Source organism: Sturnira hondurensis, unplaced genomic scaffold (assembly GCF_014824575.4).
Source record: "Sturnira hondurensis isolate 20B ecotype Veracruz unplaced genomic scaffold, ASM1482457v3 Scaffold0000648, whole genome shotgun sequence".
Classification (NCBI taxonomy): domain Eukaryota; kingdom Metazoa; phylum Chordata; class Mammalia; order Chiroptera; family Phyllostomidae; genus Sturnira; species Sturnira hondurensis.
In genome coordinates this window covers 306,801-327,897 of record NW_028073279.1, presented here as the reverse complement: position 1 = coordinate 327,897, position 21,097 = coordinate 306,801, and the positions used below count along the sequence as shown (strand labels likewise).

The 21,097-nt window shown below is 36.2% G+C and overlaps 1 protein-coding gene across 1 annotated transcript in view; it reads left to right on the top strand.

The window, feature by feature from the left end:
* Positions 1-16,570, top strand: part of ACADM (acyl-CoA dehydrogenase medium chain) — a 44,633-nt gene extending 28,063 nt beyond the window's left edge. The window contains exons 8-12 of the mRNA XM_037042264.1: positions 685-793; positions 9,497-9,637; positions 10,749-10,844; positions 13,382-13,630; positions 15,689-16,570. Of these exons, the coding sequence (XP_036898159.1) occupies positions 685-793; positions 9,497-9,637; positions 10,749-10,844; positions 13,382-13,630; positions 15,689-15,760 (667 nt within the window). The 3' untranslated portion in view covers positions 15,761-16,570. The remainder of the gene's footprint in view (positions 1-684; positions 794-9,496; positions 9,638-10,748; positions 10,845-13,381; positions 13,631-15,688) is intronic.
* The last annotated feature ends 4,527 nt before the right edge of the window (positions 16,571-21,097 follow it).

Here is a 21,097-nt window from a genome sequence, read left to right as displayed (position 1 = left end):
ACACTAACAGCTGCATACAGAGGACAGTAGTCAGAACATAAGGGTCTCTAACTCATATTATTTCTTTTCACAGGCAACCCTACCTGCTGTCCTTTTCCATATTGCTTATCCCTTAAAGAAATAACTTAGTTTGGGGAAAGAAAAAGTGCCAGTTTCAACATACACATACTTTTCTTTTTGTATTACATTACCTTGATATAAGGAATTTTTACTTGCAACTTGTACACTAAAAGAAGTTAAACATCATATAATTAAGGAGTAGACTTTCCCTAGCCCCATGGTTCAATTGATTGGAGCGTTGTTCTGTACAGTGAAAGGTTGCAGGTTCAATTCCCAGTCAGGGCACATACCAGGGTTTCAGGTTGGATCCCTGGTCAGGGAGTATACAGAAGGTAGCTGATTGATGTTTCTCCCTCTCTTAAGTCACTGAACATATCCTCAGGTGAAGATTTAAAAATAAGAAAAAGATGTAGACCTTACCTGAAATACTAGCTTTGCCACATCATAAGTATGTAACTTGGCCTTTGCAAGTTTTTAAATTTCTCTAATTCTTCATTGCCTCATCTGGGAAAAGGGGGCAATAATATTGGTAATCCTTGGAAAGATGAACTGAGAATAACAGTCATCACATATTGTCTGCTGATACCATTATCTTTATTGTGTTTTATGTATATATTATATTAGGTATTTTTTATTGGCTCGTTCTGACCTGGATCCTAAGACTCCTGCCAATAAAGCCTTTACTGGATTTATTGTGGAAGCAGATACCCCAGGAATACAGATTGGAAGAAAGGTAAAGTATATATTTATCAGGAGTTAAGGCCTCAATTATTTGAACCAAAAATTTCAAAATTATCATTTCAGTTTCTTTTACTGAAAACATTTTATTTTTATTAAGTTGAAGTAAAAATAAAGCTGTATTTTGATGTTGTCAGGTGAACTAATCTATATTTCCAGAGATTTTAAGTTGAGAATAATCATTTCAAGTCATTATTTGACAGAGTGGCCATTCATGGTGCTAGTCTGTGTAGAATGCTAATAGCAGTTGTGAGGAATAATGAAGCAGAAATCAAACTATTATTTATAAGGCCTGTCCAATAATGGAGTTTTAGATATTTCAGAAGATTGTCCCACTCTTTTTACTTCCTGACAGTAACCTTTCAGATAGGATAAGTGGCATTTATACCTATTTTATGGATTAAAACAATGTGACATAAATTGATTACCTACACCAAACAACACTAAGATAAAAATCTGTGCCTGAGGAAAGTATGGAAATGGTAAAGAACCTTGAATGTGAGAAGGCAATAAAATTTGTATGTAAGTAAGAAAAGGTATTTTAACATAGCTGAAAGGTGTTGTAATCTGAATGTGCAGAGATAATTTAGCATTAGCATTTCAAGGAGACTAAAAAGAAAAGTTTACCTTTAACAAATCAAAGAAGGAAAGAAATGAAGTCATTAAAGTAAACCTAGTGAGAGCTAAAGAAGCATGATTTGCGAGTATAACTCAGAACAGAAATAGGAGACTGTTTTACAACAGTAAAAATCTCTTTGCAAAATGAATGTATGGAAGAGAAAACTAACTATAAATGACCCAATGATGTTGAATTACTAGAAGCTACATAAATACATTATTTTCCTCCCAAATGGGGAAAGGTACAGATTATCTGGTCAGATATTAGACAAAGGGTGGCATGACCTGAACTGGAAAGGCTAACATTTGAATTGACCGAGTTACATAAACTTCTAAACCAGTAATGTCTATTTGTGTAATCCTGTTTTAAAAACATCAGAATCTCTCTTTTGTACCCATGCCTCTTTAAAATAGAAGCATTTTGCTAGATTTCATGAGAGGAATAATTTCGTTTATAGGATATAGGTTATTAAAGGTGGAAAAAAATTTCTACGATATTTCAGTCCATGTACTGAATATTACAACTGAAACCCAAATGAAATTATTTACTCAGAATTACATATTTAGAGGCAGAGTTGAGCTCAATACTAAGGTGTCCTAGGAACTTGCCCAGTGCAGTTTCTGACACTATATTCTATATTTTGTCTTAACAGTAGATATAAAGGTAGACTGTACTTCACAAATAAAAGTATAATGAGATTGTTATATATAACAAATTATAAGTACTAAGAATGGTTGTGCTTCTTCTAAGCAATTGGTTTATTTATATTTTGTCTATGTTTCTTTTTTAGGGATGGCTGCTAGAAAATTTAGGGCCAAAGTTACACCCATCTCTAGAAAGTATAAAGTACCTAACAGTTTATACTTTTTTAAAGTAGTAAACCCACTTCCAATTTTATCTTGCTATATCTAGTCTCATTTTCTTTTTGCTCAATTTTCTCCTTTTAAAAAATCTCTAATTCAATAAATATTTATTATTGAGTTAATACTATATGGTAGGTACTATTTTAGGTATTGGGGAAATTGTATGGATCAGAGCAGACATAAACCCCTGTATTTGGGAAGCTTCCTTTCTCATGAGAGAGACATAATTACATTGTATGCAATTAAACGTCCTTATATCTTTTTTTGAAGCATCCAGCATTTTATAAATTTGTGAAATTTGATGAGTTTCAAAATGGTTTGTGTTTTAGAAATTATATGGCTTGAAATGGGTCCAGGAAGCTTTTTGGTTTTAAGTGTTCTGGTATTTTGAGGTGATTCTGGAAAATAGGATAAACAGTGTTTTCTTTTTTTTTAATTTTTATTTTTATTTAATTCTTGTTCAAGTACAGTTTTCTGTCTTATATTACCAGCCCTGCCCCCCCACCAAGTGCTCGCCACCTCCCTCCCATTTCCGCCCCCCACCTTAGTTATTGTCCATGTGTCCTTTACACTTGTTCATGTGAGTCCATCCCCTTTTCCCCTGTGATTCTCTCCCCTCTCCCCTCTGGACCTTGTCAGCCTGTTCCGTATTTGAGTGTCATTGGTCATATTTTGCTTGCTTCTTTGTTTTGTTGTTTAGATTCCTGTTAACGGTGATATCATATGGTATTTGTCTCACTGCCTGGCTTATTTCACTCAGCATAATGCTTTCCAGTTCCATCGATGATGTTGCAAAGGGTAGTAGCTCCTTCTTCCTTTCTGCAGCATAGAATTCCATTGTGTAAATGTACCATAGTTTTTTGATCCAGTCATTTACCGATGGGCATCTAGGTTGCTTCCAACTCTTGGCTATCATGAATTGTGCTGCTGTGAACATTGGGGTGCATAGGTTGTTTTGGGTTGGTGCTTCAGGGTTCTTAGGATATACTCCTACTAGTGGAATTGCTGGGTCAAAAGGCACGTCCATTTTTAGTTTTCTTAGAAAATTCCATACTGTTTTCCATAGAGGTTGTACCAGTCTGCAATCCCACCAACAGTGAACTAGGGTCCCCCTTTCCCTACAACCTCTCCAGCACTTGTTTGTTTCTTTGTTTATGATAGCCATTCTGACTGGTGTAAAGTGGTATCTCACTGAGGTTTTAATTTGCATCTCTCTGATAGTTAGCAATATCGAGCATCATTTCATGTGTCTCTGGGTCCTCTGTATATCCTCATTGGAGAAGTGTCTGTTCAAGTTCTTTGCCCATTTTTTAATTGGGTTGCTCGTCTTCTTTGAGTGGAGTCGAGTGAGTTCTTTGTATATTTTGGAAATTAAACCTTTGTCTGAGGTGTCATTGGCAAATATGTTTTCCCAAGCTGTTGCTTCTCTTTTTATCTTGATACTGTTTTTCTTAGCCATGCAGAAGCTTTTAAGTTTGATGAGATCCCAGTTGTTTATTCTTTCTTTTATGTCCCTTGCTCTACGAGACATATCAGTAAAAATATTGCTGCATGAAATATCTGAGATTTTCCTGACAATGTTCTCCTCTAGGGCTTTAATGGTTTCACGGCTTATATTTAAGTCTTTTATCCACCTTGAATTAATTTTGTTGTATGGTATAAGTTGGTGCTCAAGTTTCATTTTCTTGCATGTAGCTGTCCAGTTCTCCCAACACCATTTGTTGAAAAGGCTGTCTTTACTCCATTTTATGTTATTGCCCCCTTTGTCAAATATTAATTGACTGTAGAGAGTTGGGTTTATTTCCGGGCTCTCTGTTCTATTCCATTGGTCTATATGCCTGTTTTTATGTCAGTACCAGGCTGTTTTGATTACAGTGGCCTTGTAATAGAGTTTGGTATCAGGTATTGTGATCCCTCCTACTTTGTTCTTCTTTCTCAAAATTGCAGCTGCTATTCGGGCTCATTTATGGTTCCATATAAATTTTTGAAGTGTTTGTTCTGTGTCTGTGAAATATGCCATTGGTACTTTAATAGGTATTGCATTGAATCTGTAAATTGCTTTGTGTAGTATGGACATTTTGATGATTAATTCTTCCAATCCATGAACATGGTATATGTTTCCATTTGTTTGTGTCTTCCTTGATTTCTTTCTTCAGTGTTGTGTGGTTTTCTGCATGCAGGTCTTTTACCTCCTTGGTTAGGTTTATTTCCAGATATTTTATTTTTGTTTTTGCTATATCGAATGGGATTTGTTTCTTGATTTCTGCTTCTGCTGTTTCATTGTTGGTATACAAAAGTGCCTTTGATTTCTGGATATTAACTTTGTATCCCGCTGTTTTGCCAAATTCATTTATTAGTTCGAGCAGTTTTTTGGTAGAGGCTATAGGATTTTCCATGTACACTATCATGTCATCTGCAAGCAATGACAGTTTTGTTTCCTCCTTTCCGATTTGGATGCCTTTTATTTCCTTTTTATGTCTGATCGCTGTGGCTAGTACTTCTAACACTATATTGAATAGAAGTGGTGAAAGTGGGCAACCTTGTCTTGTTCCTGATCTTAGTGGAAAAGCTTTTAGTTTTTGCGCATTGAGTATGATGTTGGCTGTAGGTCTCTCATATATGGCCTTTATTATATTGAGGAATGTTCCCTCTATTCCCATTTTTCTGAGTACCTTTATCATAAATGGGTGTTGTACCTTATCAAAAGCTTTTTCTGCATCTATTGATATGATCATGTGGTTTTTGCCTTTGGTTTTGTTTATGTGATGTATTACATTTACTGATTTACGAATATTGAACCATCCTTGCATCCCTGGGATGAATCCCACTTGGTCATGGTGTATGATCTTTTTGATGTATTGTTGGTTGCGATTTGCCAATATTTTATTGAGGATTTTAGTGTCTATGTTCATCAGCGATATTGGCCTGTAGTTTTCTTTCTTTGTTGTGTCTCTGTCTGGCTTTGGAATTAGGATGATGCTGGCTTTGTAAAAAGAGTTGGGGAGTTTTCCCTCCTTTTGGATTTTTTTGAATAGTCTGTGAAGAATAGGGGTTAGCTCTTCCTTAAAAGCTTTGTAGAATTCTCCTGTGAAACCATCTGGTCCAGGGCTTTTGTGTGATGGGAGTTTTTTTTTTTTTATTACTTATTCAATTTCATCTGCTGTTATTGGCCTGTTCAGGTTTTCTTCTTCTTCTTCATTAAGTTTTGGAAGATTATATTTTTCTAAACATTTGTCCATTTCACCTATTTTTCAAATTTCTTGGCATACAGTTCTGCATAGTAATTTCTTACAATTCCTTCTATTTCTGTGGTATCAGTTGTAATCTCTCCTCTTTCATTTCTGATTGTGTTTATTTGGGTCCTCTCTCTTCTTTTCTTGATGAGCCTACTTAAAGTTTTGTCTGTTTTGTTTACCTTTTCAAAAAGCCATCTCCTAGATTCCTTGATCCTTAGAACTGTGCTTTTAGTCTCTATGTCATTTAGTTCTGCTCTGATCTTGGTTATTTCCTTCCTTCTACTTGCTCTGGGCTGTCTTTGTTGTTGTTCCTCGAGTTCTAGGAGGCGTCGGGTTAGGTTGTTTGTTTGAAATGTTTCTATCTTTTTTAGGTAAGCCTGTATGGCTATGAGCTTCCCGTTCAGGACTACCTTCATTGTGTCCCATAAGTTTTGGGTAGTGGTGAGTTCATTTTCATTTGTTTCCAGAAACTTTTTGATTTCTTCCCTAATTTCAGTCTTGACCCATTCATTGTTTAATAGCATACCATTCAGTTTCCATGCTTTGGGGTGTTTTGGGTTTTTTCCTGTGGGGTTGGTTTCCAATCTCAGTCCCTTGTGATCAGAGAAGATGCTTGGTATGATTTATATTTTCCTGAAGTTGTTGAGACTGGTTTTGTGTCCTATCATGTGGTCTTTCTTTGAAAATGTCCATGTGCATTTGAAAAGAATATGTATTTAGCTTCTTTGGGATGGAGGCCTCTATATATATCAATTAGGTCCATTTCATCTAGGGTGTCATTTAATGCTGCAATATCTTTGTTGATATTTTGTTTGAAAGATTTGTCCATTTTTGACAGTGGGGTGTTAAAATCCCCTACTATAATTGTTTTGCTGTCAATATCTTTCTTGAGGTCCTCTAGGATTTTCTTTATATATTTGAGTGCTCCTGTGTTGGGTGCATATATATTTACAATGTTAGGGTCTTCTTGGTGGATTCTTCCCTTGAGTATTATGAAGTGACCTTCTGGGTCTCTCTTTATGGCCCTTTTTTTGAATTCTATTTTGTCTGATATGAGAATTGCTACCCTGGCTTTTTTTTTTTTTTTTTTTTTTTTTTTGTCCATTTGCTTGGAAAATTTGTTTCCATCCTTTCACTTTTAGTCTGTGGTGGTCTTTTGACCTGAGGTGGGTCTCTTGTAAGCAGCATATGTGTGGGTCATGCTTTCTTATCCATTCAGCTATTCTATGTCTTTTGATCGGAGCATTTAACCCATTTACGTTTAAGGTTATTATTGATAGGTACTTATTCATTGCCATTTTTGTACCACAGTTCCTCTTTGTCTCTCTCTTTTCCTTCCTTTCCTTAAAGCAGCTCCTTTAGTAATTCTTGTAGAGCTGGTTTGGTGGAGGCGTATTCTTTTAGACTTCTTTTGTGTTGGAAGCACTTTATTTGGCCTTGTACCTTGATTGAGAGCCTTGCTGGATAAAGTAGCCTTGGTTGTAGGCTTCTGTTTCTCATTACTTGGAATATTTCTTACCACTCTTCTTGCTTGGAATGTTTCCATTGAGAAGTCAGTAGGCAACCTTCTTGGGACCCCCTTGTATGTTACTTCCTTTTTTCTCCCATGCTGCCTTTAGGATTCTCTCTTTGTCTTGGATTTTTGCCATTTTCATGATGATGTGTCTTGCAGTAGGCCTCTTTGGGTTCCACCTGATTGGGACTCTCTGCAATTCCTGGATTTGTGTGACTTTATCTCTCCTCAACTTAGGAAAATTTTTCGTTATTACTCTTTCAAGTAGGTTTTCTATCCCTTGTTCTTCTCCTTCTGGTTTTCCTATTATTCATATATTATTACTTTTCATATTGTCTTGCATTTCTCTTAAACTCTCCTCATTCTTTCTGATTCTCTTTTCCATTACTTGGTCCATCTGGGAGATTCTTTCTACCCTGTCCCCGAGCTCACTTATGCAGTCTTCCACCTCATCTATCCTGCTCTTCATACCTTCATTTGTGTTCTTCAGTTCACAAATTGTATTCTTCATTTCCTCTTGGCCTCTGCTGATGGTTTCTATTTCCTTTATCATGTTGGTATAGTTTGCCGAGAGTTCATTGTAGCTCCCCTGTAGTTTCTGGTAGCTCATTGTAAGCTCTTTGAATTTCCTGATAACCAGTGCTTTGCATTCAATATCTGATAGTTGAGTTGCTTCTATTTCATCTAACATTCTTTCTGAGACTTCCTCCTTTCCTTTCATTTGGGGATTGTTTCTTTGTCTTCCCATTGATTGTGATGCTCTTCTTGTTTAGTTAAATTTTTTAAAGCCTTGCCCTGGCTGCTATGGCTCAGTGGAATGAGTGCTGACCTGCGAGTCCTCCATCCGCGCCATCACTGGGCCTGGCCGCTCCACACGCTGCAGCCCAGTCCTGGCCCATGGAGGTGCCTCTCCTCCCACCTGGTTCCTCCACGCAGGAACGGTAAACAGTGTTTTCTTAAACAATTTTCTCAGATATATCTGAGTGAAGGTCTAAAGTACTAGGGTTCATCAACTCTTAAAGACAAAATAAAGAGATGTTGATTTATTTTTCTATCAAATGTATATTACTGTCACCATTTCTTCAAGACTGGAAGCAGACTATGAATATTAAAGCAAGCAAAGTAAAGAATTTGTTTATAGCTCTGTGTTCCCCTAGCCCATACTTCTCATGCTGCTTATTAAAAACAAGGTTGATTTTTTTCTTTAAGGAGGGTCATGGTGTCTGCAACTTATTCTCAAATAATTCAAATAATGCTAATAGTTGTGCATACACACACCCCCAACACAGAAATAAAGTAACTGTGGCAAAATGTTGAAAATTGGTGAGTCTAGATAAAAGGTATATACTACTACAACTCTTCTGTTGAGAAGAGTTGGTCTGAGTATTTTCAAGACAAAAAGTTGAGGGAATGTAGCTACTTCGGCAGTTTCTTATAAAGTTAAATGTGCACTTACCACATACCCAGCATTCCTAGGTATTCATCCAAGAGAAATGAAAACAAAGACCCATACATGAATGCTTATAGCAGCTTAACTTATGATTGATGAAAACTGGGGGTGGGGAGTGTTCATCAACTAATGAGTGGATAATGGATGTGTGGTACATCCAATATGGTGGAATATTACTCAGCAGTAATAGAAAAGGTTTACTGACCCGCAGCAACATGAATGAATCTCAAAAGCACTATGAAAAGTGGAAAGTCAGACACACAGGCTGACCTTATTATTCTACTGGTGTGACATTCTGGGAAAGGAAAAACTATATGGACAGAAATCAGATTAGTGGTTGCTGGGAGCTGGGAACACAGTGAACGAAATGACTGAAAGGGGGTACGAGTGAACTTCTGGGAAGGCTGAAATACTCTGTGTCTTGACTGTGACAGCGATCACACGTAAACAGAACTGTTAGAAATGTATGTGCAGATGGGTGAGTTTTTCTGTGTGGTAAGTTCTGCCTCAATCTACTTTTTAGAAACAGTTGAGAAAAAACATAGATTCAACTTTTAACTAGTATATGACTTTGCTAGCTCTGTTAGTGAAGCTAAAATTAAGTGTTCTAAGTCAGTTTGCTAAATGCTTTTCCTGACATTCACAGTAAAAAGGGAAAGAAAAGAGCCTTCAAACATATAATGAGATTTGTCTTTGTAGATACATATAATATATACATGTAAACCCTTCGATGAAACATTGTTTTAAATTAGAGGTGGACACTTTTTTGTAATGATAGAGATCATAAATAACTTTAGATTTTTCACCGTTGTAGTAAGAAAGTAGCCATAAATAGTATGTAAATGAATAGGTGTGATTATATTCCAATAAAGTTTACTTTACAAAGTAGGCATTACAGGCCATAGGTTGTTGACCCTTGTTTTAGACAATTGCAGAAAGTCATAAAAAAGTGGTTACAGCAAAAATTCATGCTAACTCATAAAATGTTCCTTTAATGTATATTGTTTTTTCTACTAGGAATTAAATATGGGCCAGCGATGCTCAGATACAAGAGGAATTTCCTTTGAAGATGTGAAAGTGCCTAAAGAAAATGTTTTAATTGGTGAGGGGGCTGGTTTCAAAATTGCAATGGGAACTTTTGATAAAACCAGACCTCCAGTAAGTAATATGACTTGCTAATCTTTGTATGATCTCTTATGTATTACATTGAGTAGTTTTATTTTTAACATTGTAAGCTGGGCATGTATTTCTTTTTTAATATCTACTTTATAATTATTTTATATTTTAGAATTATTCAGTTCTTTTGCTGCCTGTTACAGAAATTATTTTAGCAAATACAAAATTACTGTAATTGGTGCTAGATTTACAGAGTCCGTTTGTACTAAGTTTAATTATTTCTGCTGATAGCGTAAGGGAGAACCAAAAAACCCCAGAATTGTCTTCTACAGGGCAGGCCCCTTGTACGGGCGTTCCTGGCTAGGTGAGTGTTCTAGGAATGTATGTGTAGCAGGGTACCAGCTGACATTGTTGTGAGAGGCTGCATTTGGCTTCAGTGAAATTTTTTGAAGATTCTTTCAAAGCATTTGTGCATTTCATGGAGGGTTATTTATGATTACAGTCACACCATACTGAGTGTTTAGCAGTTTTTGACCCAAAACGATGTCACCCCCATGCTGCACTCTCCCCATTCACCCAGCCTTGCCTGGAGTAACATTTTTTTTGTTTCCCCTGATGAAAAAAAATCCTCAAAAGGAAACATGCCCATGTGGAAGAGGTGAAACAAAAAGGGCAAAGACATTAAAAGGCATCAAAAATCAGCAAATTCAAAACTTAGCAGTGGGAAAAAATGGCTTCATAGGTGTATTGCATCAAATGGAGAGTACTTTGAAGGTGACTGAAGTTCAAATGTAAGAATAAATATACAATATTTTATAAATAAGTTCAATTTTTAGGAGTCCCCGCTCATACTCATTTTTTCCCATTCATTAGGGGTATTTTCCCTGGAGAGCTTTCCTTTGTTAAACTGAAGAATGATTTATCTCTAGCAATGATCCTATACCTCACAAGTGTCTTCCATTAATCTTAAGTTCATAAATATATAAATTTAAATGCTGCTTTCCCTCCCCACCCCACCCTAGTCTCTTGTTGCCTTAAACTATAGATTACCTCTCTGTATAATCCTTAATTTAGAATCTTAGGCAAATAGCCATTATGCTGCGTGTTTTAAAGTGAGCTTGAACTTTTGCTTTGTAAAATGTTATAATGCTAGGTAGCAGCTGGTGCTGTGGGATTAGCACAAAGAGCTTTGGATGAAGCCACCAAGTATGCCCTGGAGAGGAAGACTTTTGGAAAGCTCCTTGTTGAGGTAATTTTAATATTGTACTCACTTTGTTCAAATGCAGATACATTCATTTTCATCTAAATATTTGAAAATTATTTTTTAAGTATAAACTATTTCTGCTCTGGTAGCAAGAAGATAATGTAGTCTATCGGGATGACTGTCAAGAGTAGATTTTCTTTACACTGCCACTGACTTTTGTCAGCTGAGGGAATTGTGTTAAGAAAAGAAAAAAGAACAGCCAATATTTCCTGAGTACCTGTTGTATACCTGACACTGTGCTACACATTTTATTGTCTACTTTTCCCAGTACTAGGCTTGTTTCTAAATGTTTGCTCTCGCTTTCTATACCATGAACCAGTAACAGTTTGTGCACTGGTTCACAGATCAGATTTGGATTGGTACAGCTCTATGTCCATTAAATCTCAGTTTCATTATTTATCTCTTTATGCTGTATTCTAGATAATTTTTCCAGACAGTTTTCCATTTCTCTGATCCTGTGCCTAATCTGCTTCTTAATCCTATTTGTTGAATTATTTAATGACTTTTTTATTTACAGAAGGTATATTCAGTCCTTTTTCGGTTTCACCCCTTCTTTTTTATGGTGTTCTGGTTTTTTAACACAGCTTCTCTTTCTCTTGTCTCCTTAATTACATAAAAATATTTGCTTTATAGTTGGCTTCAGATTTTCTTTTGGTATTTCCAAATTCTTCCGGTATTAGTCTTTGGATCTGTTGCATCTTCTACTCTCTGTGATGGCCAGTTATTTTCTGCCCCCTTCCCATGCCCCCTTCCACATCAGCCCACCCCCTCCACAGTCACCACAGTGCTGTCTGTTGCCCATGTGTTCTCTCCCTTAATCTCTGCTTGTAAGTTTATCTGCAGCAGGTATTCTCTCTTTTCAGTGCATTGTGGTAGCATCCCAGAGATTGACTTTTATACTTTTTTGTACTTTTATTGATACCCCAGAGATTTCACCATTTCAAGAGCTGGTTTTCTTTTATTTATTTATTTTTTTGCATTAATTTTCTCCACTTAGGAACCTTGATCCACAGAGACTGTACACAGTGATTCCACAGTTTAAAAGCTTCATTTCTGTTTTTGAGCCTTTCAGGCAGAGGCCTCAGCAAGAGATAAGCTTTGTGGCCTCCCTGCCCTTATGAGCCGAGACTTTTAGTTCTCCCTTTGGAAAGAAGCTCTTTTCCTAGGTGCTTTTTCTTTGCATTCATGGAATCCCAATTTTAGCCCCTTATCTTCATGCTTGCATCCAACTCTTCTTGTGTGTTCATTAAAACTCCGGCTACTTTCCCACGGAACCCAAATCTCAGTCTGATTTTTTTTTCTTTATGCTGTTTCTTTTCAGTTAGGATTTAAATTCCTTCTTGGAGGTACCTGGTGATTTGTTTCTTTTCCTCAGCTGTTTTTTTTTTAATCAAGCATTTTTTTGTGGCCAAAAATACAGTTTACATTAGCTCATTCATATTGCTGGAACTGCATAAATACAGGTTGGTAAAATACATATTACTGACTATTAATTCAGCTTACTCTTCAATAGATAACAACTGCAAATACTAGTCAGTGCAGATCTGTCGTCATTTACAGCTCTTCATTCCAATAGGACTCCTTTTAATGTGTCTTATTTTAAAGCATATGTCCCATTCTGTATTCATTATAATTTATATTATACAGTATAAGTAAACTTAACTAATAAAAGTTATTTATAGTCCCATTGTTCAGAGATAATTACAGTGGACATTTTTCTCTATATTCTTTCTCCATAGATATATTTTTCTAAATCTGTAACTGTATTATGTATTTGAATTTTTCAATTATCAATATGTGGTGAACATATATCCATCCTATCATATATCTTGGCCATATAACTCATACAATTCTGTAAATTGTATCTCTTACTATCTCTTAGTGAAAGTATCCATCTTATGTCTCCTATTTGATCATGGATCTCTAGAAGATAAGAGGCATCTTTTATTTGTCCTTGTCATGGCACTCACTTTCCCCTGTCAACATCTGATATTCATTATTATTCATTATATATAGCAATTTTCTTTAAAAATCCTAGAAGAGACTCAAAGGATATATACAGTTTGTAGTATTCATGCTAAAAGTGTATAACTTCATTCCAATCCTAAGAGAACATCAGACAAACCCAAATTAGTACAGTCTATAAAAATAACCAATCAGTATTTTTTTAAAATGTCAAGGTCATGAAAGACCAGGCAAGACTGAGGAATTATAACAGACTGGGAAAGACTAAGAAGGAAAAACAACTAAACTAAATTAGAGTTATATCTGAGATCCTTGAAAAGAAAAAAATCACATGACTAGCAAACTTGGCCAAATTTGAATGAAGTTTATAGTGAAGTTGATAATATAGTACCAATGTTAACGTCCTATTCTTGGTAAGTGTACTGTGATTCTGTAGTATGTTAGCGTTGGAGGAAGCAGAGTATAACTTTTTAAGTCTAAGATTAGTTTAAAAATTTAGGAGAAAACCTTTTAAGTTAGTCAATGATATTCTTAAACTTTTTTCTTTTTAATTCTAGCACCAAGCAGTATCATTTTTGCTGGCTGAAATGGCAATGAAAGTTGAACTGGCTAGATTAAGTTACCAAAGAGCTGCTTGGGAGGTTGATGCCGGTCGCTCAAATACCTATTATGCGTCGATTGCAAAGGCATTTGCTGGAGATATTGCAAATCAGGTAGCTACTGATGCTGTGCAGATTTTTGGAGGCGCTGGATTTAATTCAGAATATCCTGTGGAAAAACTAATGAGGGATGCCAAGATCTATCAGGTAACATTAAAAATAATTCTTGTTTTTTAGGAAACCGTGTGTCTATAGATGACAATAGATTGTGATCATTTAGAGCAGGGATGTCAAACTCATTTTCACCAGGGGCCACATAAGCCTCGAAGTTGCCTTCAAAGGGCCAAAATAATTTTAGGACTGTATAACTGTACCTACTCCTTAACTGTTAATGAGTTGAAAGTACATTTGGCCCTTTGAAGGCAACTGCGAGGCTGATGTAGCCCCTGGTGAAAATGAGTTTGACACCTTGGTTTAGGGATTTTATGCCACTAGTAATAATAATAAATGACACCACAGATGGTTTTTAGTTGAAGTTTTTAGAACTAATTAACAGAAATAATGTTATCTTTAAGTATATGCCTTAAGAGAAAAATAGGTTAGCAAAGTAAATGGTCTAGATATATACATGGGTCTAGATCAGCCTTTATTGAGTCTGGACATCCTAATTGTAACTCACCCTTTGCTCTCCGAAAAGTATGCATAGCAGTTGTTTATGTATGTATGTATATATGTGTGCATGTATGTATGTAACACGACCTGATGATTCCCAGTACCACAAGATACAGTTTTCTTGATTTTAGAGGAAGAGGAAGGGGGTGGGGAGGGAGAGAAAGAAACATTGATATGTTGTTGCACTTATTTATGCATTCACTGGTTGATTCTTTTATGTGGAATATTGGGATGATGCTCTAGTAAGCTTAGCTTCCTATCCAGGGCAGTATGCATAGCAGTCAAAATTAAATTACTTTATTTTGAATCTTGCCTGACAACAATTGAATTGATTGAAAGCGTAATTAAGAGTAAAAAAAACCAACATGTGGAGATAGGTATAGATAATTCTGTTTTTTAAATTAAATTGGTGAGGTTAGAAAAATTTAAGAGATGAGAGTAATGTAGTAAATTAGGTATAAATGCACACATTCTTTGCATGTAACTTAAGTAAGTCTAACCCATGTTCTTCATTATCTCATCCCTTCCCTCTACCTCTGAAACTATTTGAGAAATCCAGTCATTTGAATTCTAGTAGTAGAATCTTAGAATGCTAGAGTGAGAAGGAAATTTAGACATAGTACAGCTTCTCAATTTAGACATGAAAAAAGTGAGGGCCAGAATCTGTGCTGTATCCAAAGGTGCAGATTTATCTGGTGATACTGTCCCTCTTCTGCAGCCTATAATTATTATCAACCATTTAACTTTTCTCTGCCATCTGAGAGATGAACTAACAAGTTGCTAGGATTAAAAGTTCAAATTGGGCCCTGGCTGGTGTAGCTCAGTGGATTGAGCACAGGCCTGCAAACCAGAGGATCGGTGTTCGATTCCCAGTCAGGGCACATGCCTGGGTTGCAGGCCAGTTCCCTGCAGGCTGGTTCCCTGCAGGCCAACTCCCAGCAGGGGACGCACGAAAGGCAACCATACATTGATGTTTCTTTCCTTCTCTCCTTCCCCTCTAAAGATAAATAAATAAATAAAATCTTTTTTTAAAAAGTTCAAATTTGGAAATGAAGTTTGGCTACTAGGAAGTGAACAAAACCAAATTTTTCCAGCAACATTTTCTTTAGCAACTCTGTTCCTTGGGCAGCTAGAGAAAAAATCAGATGTAAGAGTAGGAATGGAAAATGACTGAAGGTAACAACTAGCTAAAAATATTTCAGAAAAATTGGAGAAATAGTTTTAGCGATGTCAAATTTCAGATTACCTGGACTTTTTTGAAACAGTAATATTTGATTTTTTAAGACTCCTCGAGGGTTGGGAATACAGGAAAGAAAACTGTACTTGAACAAGAGTTAAATAAATTTAAAAAAAAAAGAAGTAGAGCCCCAGGAATATTAAAAAAAAAAGACTCCTCCAAAGTTCTGGTAAATCACTTTTTATAATAATTTAAAATCTTTACAAAGTCAGATTTTGAATCACTGTACTATATATGGTTTGATTGAGTTGGGTATTACAGTAGAGCTTACATGTAGTACTTTCCAAAATATTGAGTAAATTGAAGTATTTGTGTAGTGAAGATATTTAACCTACCTGTATATTTTTTCCTTGCAGATTTATGAAGGTACAGCACAAATTCAAAGGCTTATTATAGCTCGTCAACACATTGGCAAGTATAAAAATTAACAGGATCACTATAGAGCCCTGGGTGGTGTGGCTGTTGACTGGAGCTTTGTTCGGTACACCAAAAGGTCCTGGGTTCGATCCCTGATTGAGGCATGTTCAGAAGCAACTGATCAATGTCTCTGTCTCTCTCCTCCTTCCTCTCTAAGTAAAAAAATTCTCCTTCAAAAAAAATTGCTTGGGGAAAAATGACTATAGAAACATGATTAATAGAATATAATTCACTATTTAAGCTACAGAAACAAAAAAGGGCTTCAAGATTTTTCCCAGTGAAAATCTTAAAATAAGTGCTCTTGAGTAAACATGTGCAACTGATTCTAATAGTAATTTTACCTTTGTTTAACTTTATGACTTGCCTTTCCTCAAATAGATTTGGTTTCATTAAAATTATGTGTTGTTCTTAGTACCACTGTACTTGAATTATATTAACCTTGAAAAATACATTTGTTTTTGTTATTTTGACCTTTTAAACTTAAAGTAGCAGAAGTCAATATTTTCCCAATGACAGAAACGTGGGCTGATAAAAGTATTCAGGGTGTTTTAAAATTTACATTGAGAAAACATTGTAGGATGTGGATGCCATCAGATAACTTGCGAGTGACTTTCTAGACTTAATGATATTGTAGTAGAGTAGTTCATTTTGCTGCAGTTTGGAAAGTATTTGTTTTCAGTTTGTACAGTAATAGTAGAAAATTCAATGTTTATATTCTCTCATTATACAATAACCAGAAGTTACTCAAAAATCTATTTAATTCTGAGCCCACATTTCACTTACCTTTTTTATAATCAATCAATAAAATTTGCTTTAAATTACTTTATGACTTTATTGGTCTGTGGGTAACCTTTGGTCTACTGTACACAATCTCACTTCATCTGCATACATTCTGAAAAGAAACTTAAGTAAAAGTGTTCAGTATTTATTAGTGTCTGTGTTCTTTCCAGGAAGTATTATTACTTCGTGTAATAGTGGATACCTAATTTATATACCACGATGGGAAAACAAGTCATGTTTTGATTTTGAACTACATAAAGTTACCCGCCCATTTTTCATGAGATTATATTATGAGATACCTCAGAAAATACAAATGCAAAATAATGTAAGAATCAACATCTGTGGCCCTGACTGGTGTGGCTCAGTTGGTTGGGCATTATCCTGCAAAGGGAAAAGATGCTGGTTTCATTCCAGGTCAGGTCACATGCCTAGGTTGCAAGTTCTGTCCCTGGTTGGGTGATGTAGTGTCCAGCAGTTTTATGGACACTGCCCCGCAGTGTCCCCGGTGTTATGGATGAGATATGAGAAAATTCACACGGACTACAGGGTCCTGTGGAGGAAAAGGGATGACACAGCTACTCCCTCAAGGGGGGAGTGCCTCAGAGCACCCTGGCCACTTTCTCAAGGGGAGAGCGTGCTGACACTTGCCTTGACAGGGTTTTATTATTGGGTTTCAATTTGCACAGGAATACAGGTGAAGTTCATTCATCGTTGTCAGGCAGTAAGGATCAAACAGATAGCATGTAAAGAACTATGAGGGCCTATTCTGAGTCAGGGGCTGTTAGCTAAAGGACTACAAAACTTTGGGAAACAAATTAATTTCCTGCTTGGACCCTTATCAATTAATTGAGAGTATTCTTACCAAGGCAGGTTTCACAGGATTTAATGTATTCTCTGTCTTTTTTAAAAAAAAACTTATTTAGTTGTTGTTCAAGTATAGTTTTCTGTCTTTTACTCCCATCCCAGCCCACCCCCCCCAGTACCCCCCACCTCCCTCCCATTTCTACCCCCCTTAGTTGTTGACCATGTGTCCTTTATACTAGTTCCTGTAGATCCTTCCCCTTTTCCCCTGAAATTCCTTCCCCTCTCCTCTCTGGTCACTGTCAGTGTGTTCTCTATTTCAGTGTCTTTGGTTATATTTAACTTGCTTGTTTGTTTTGTTGTTTAGGTTCCTGTTAGAGGTGAGATCATATGGTATTTGTCTTTCACCCCTGCCTTATTTCACTCAGCGTAATGCTTTCCAGTTCTGTCCATGCTGTTGCAAGGAGTAGGAGCTCCTTCTTTCTTTCTGCTGCATAGACTTCCATTGTGTATATGTACCATAGTTTTTGGATCCATTCATTTACTGCTGGGCACCTAGGTTGCTTCTAATTCTTGGGTATTGTAAATTGTGCTGCTATGAACATTGGTGTGCATAGGTTCTTTTGGATTGGTGTTTCAGAGTTCTCAGGATATAATCCTAATAGTGGAATTGCTGGGTCAACAGGCAGATCCAATTTTTAGTTTTCTTAGAAAATTCCATACTATTTTCCATAGTGGTTGTACCAGTCTGCAATCCCACCAACAGTGAACTAGGGTCCCCTTTCCCCCACAACCTCTCCAGCACTTGTTGTATGTTGCTTTGTTTATGATGGCCATTCTCACTGGTATAAAGTGGTATCTCACTGTGGTTTTAATTTGCTTCTCTCTGATACCTAGCACTACTGAGCATTGTTTCATGTCTCTGGATCCTCTATATGTTCTCCTTGGAGAAGTGTCTGTTCAAGTCCTTTGCCCACTTTTTAATTGGGTTGCTTGTCTTATTAGAGTGGAGTAATGTGAGCTCTTTGTATATTTTGGAGATTTAACCCTTGTCTCAGGTATCATTGGCAAATATGTTTTCCCATACAGTTAGTTCTCTTTTTATCTTGATACTGTTTTTCTTAGCCATGCAGAAGCTTTTAAGTTTGATGAGATCCCATTTGTTTATATTTTTCCTTTATGTCCTTTCCTGTAGGGGACATATCAGTAAAAATATTGCTATGTGGAATATCTGAGATTTTCCTGCCAATGTTCTCCTCTAGGACTTCATTGGTATCACAGCTTATATTTATGTCTTTTATCCACCTTGAATTTCTTTTTGGTTATGGTGTAAGTTGGTGCTCGAGTTTCATTTTGTTGCACGTAGCTGTCCAGTTCTCCCAACACCATTTGTTGAAGAGGCTATTTTTACTCTATTTTATGTTGCTGCCCCCATTGTTGAATGTTATATTGCCCATAGAGACTTGGGTTTATTTCTAGGATCTTTGTTCTGTTCCATTGGTCTATGTGCCTGTTTTTATGCCAGTACCAGGCTGTTTTGATTACAGTGGCCTTGTAATACAGTTTGCTATCAGGTATTGTGGTCCCTCCTACTTTGTTCTTCTTTCTCAAAATTGCAGCTGCTATTCGGGCTCATTTATGGTTCCATATAAATTTTTGAAATGTTTGTTCTATGTCTGTGAAATATGTCATTGGCACTTTAATGGGGATTGCATTGAATCTGTAAATTCCTTTGGGCAGTGTGGACATTTTGATGATGTTAATTCTTCCAATCCATGAACATGGTATATGTTTCCATTTGTTTGTGTCTTCCTTGATTTCTTTCTTCAGTGTTGTGTAGTTTTCTGCATGCAGGTCTTTTACCTCCTTGGTTAGGTTTATTTCCAGATATTTTATTTTTGTTTTTGCTATATCGAATGGGATTTGTTTCTTGATTTCTGCTTCTGCTGTTTCATTGTTGGTATACAAAAGTGCCTTTGATTTCTGGATATTAACTTTGTATCCAGCTGTTTTGCCAAATTCATTTATTAGTTCGAGCAGTTTTTTGGTAGAGGCTATAGGATTTTCCATGTACACTATCATGTCATCTGCAAACAATGACAGTTTTGTTTCCTCCTTTCTGATTTGGATGCCTTTTTTTTCCTTTTTATGTCTGATCGCTGTGGCTAGTACTTCTAATACTATATTGAATAGAAGTGGTGAAAGTAGACAACCTTGTCTTGTTCCTGATCTTAGTGCAAAACCTCTTAGTTTTTGCCTATTGAGTATGATGTTGGTCTTTCATATATGGCCTTTATTATATTGTGGAATGCTCCCTCTGTTCCCACTTTGCTGAGTGTTTTTATCATAAATGGGTGCTGTACCTTATCAAAAGCTTTTTCCACATCTATTGATATGATCATGTGATTTTTGTCTTTGCTTTTGTTTATGTGATGTATTACATTTACCAATTTGCAAATACTGAACCATCCTTGCATCCCTGGGATGAATCCCACTTGATCATGGTATATGATATTTTTAATGGTCATGGTGTATGATCTTTTTAATGTAATGTTTTGTTGAGGATTTTAGCATCTATGTTCATCAGCGATATTGGCCTGAAGTTTCCTTTCTTTGTTGTGTCTTTATCTGGTTTTGGAATTAGGATGATGCTGGCTTCATAAAAAGAGTTTGGGAGTCTTCCATCATTTTGGATTTTTTGGAATAGTCTGTGAAGAATAGGGGTTAAATGTTTTGTAGAATTCTTCTGTGAAACCATCTGGTCCAGGGCTTTTGTGTTTCAGGAGTTTTTTGATTACTGATTCAATTTCATCTGCTGTTATTGGTCTGTTCAGGCATTCTGCTTCTTCTTCATTGAGTTTTGAAAGATCATATTTTTCTAGAAATTTGTCCGTTTCACCTAAGTTTTCAAATTTCTTGGCATACAGTTCTTCATAGTAATTTCTTACACCCCTTTGTATTTCTGTGGTGTCAGTTGTAATCTCTCCTCTTTCATTTTTGATTGTTTATTTGGGTCCTCTCTCTTCTTTTCTTGATGAGTCTCCTTAAAGGCTTGTTGATTTTATCTTTTCAAAAAAAAAAAACAGCTCCTGGATTCATTGATCCTGAGAATTGTGCTTTTAGTCTCTATGTCATTTAATTCTGCTCTGATCTTGGTTATTTCTTTCCTTCTATTTGCTCTGGGCTGTTTTTGTTGTTGTTCCTCAAGTTCTTGTAGGCATAGGGTTAGGTTGTTTGTTTGAAATGTTTCTGTCTGTTTTAGGTAGGTTTGTATTGCTATAAACTTCCCTCTCAGGACTGCCTTCACTGTGTCCCATAAGTTTTGGGTTGTCATGAGTTCATTTTCATTTGTTTCCAGAAGCTTTTTGATTTCTTCCCTAATTTCATTTTTCAACCATTCATTATTTAATAGCATGCTATTCAATCTCCATGAGTTTGAGTGTTTTGGATCTTTTTACTTAGGGTTGGTTTCCAGTTTCAGTCCCTTGTGGTCAGAGAAAATGCTTGGGATGATTTCAGTTTTCTTAAATATGTTGAGGCTTTTTTTGTGTGTCCTATTAGGTGGTCTCTCTTTGAAAATGTTCTGTGTGCATTTGAAAAGAATGTCTATATAGCTTCTTTGGGATGAAGGGCTCTATATATATCAGTTAAGTCCATTTCATCTCTGGTGTTGTTCAGTGCCACAATATCTTTGTTGATATTTTGTTTGGAAGATCTGCCCATTTTTGACAGTGGAGTGTCGAAATTGTGTTGCTACTATAATTGTG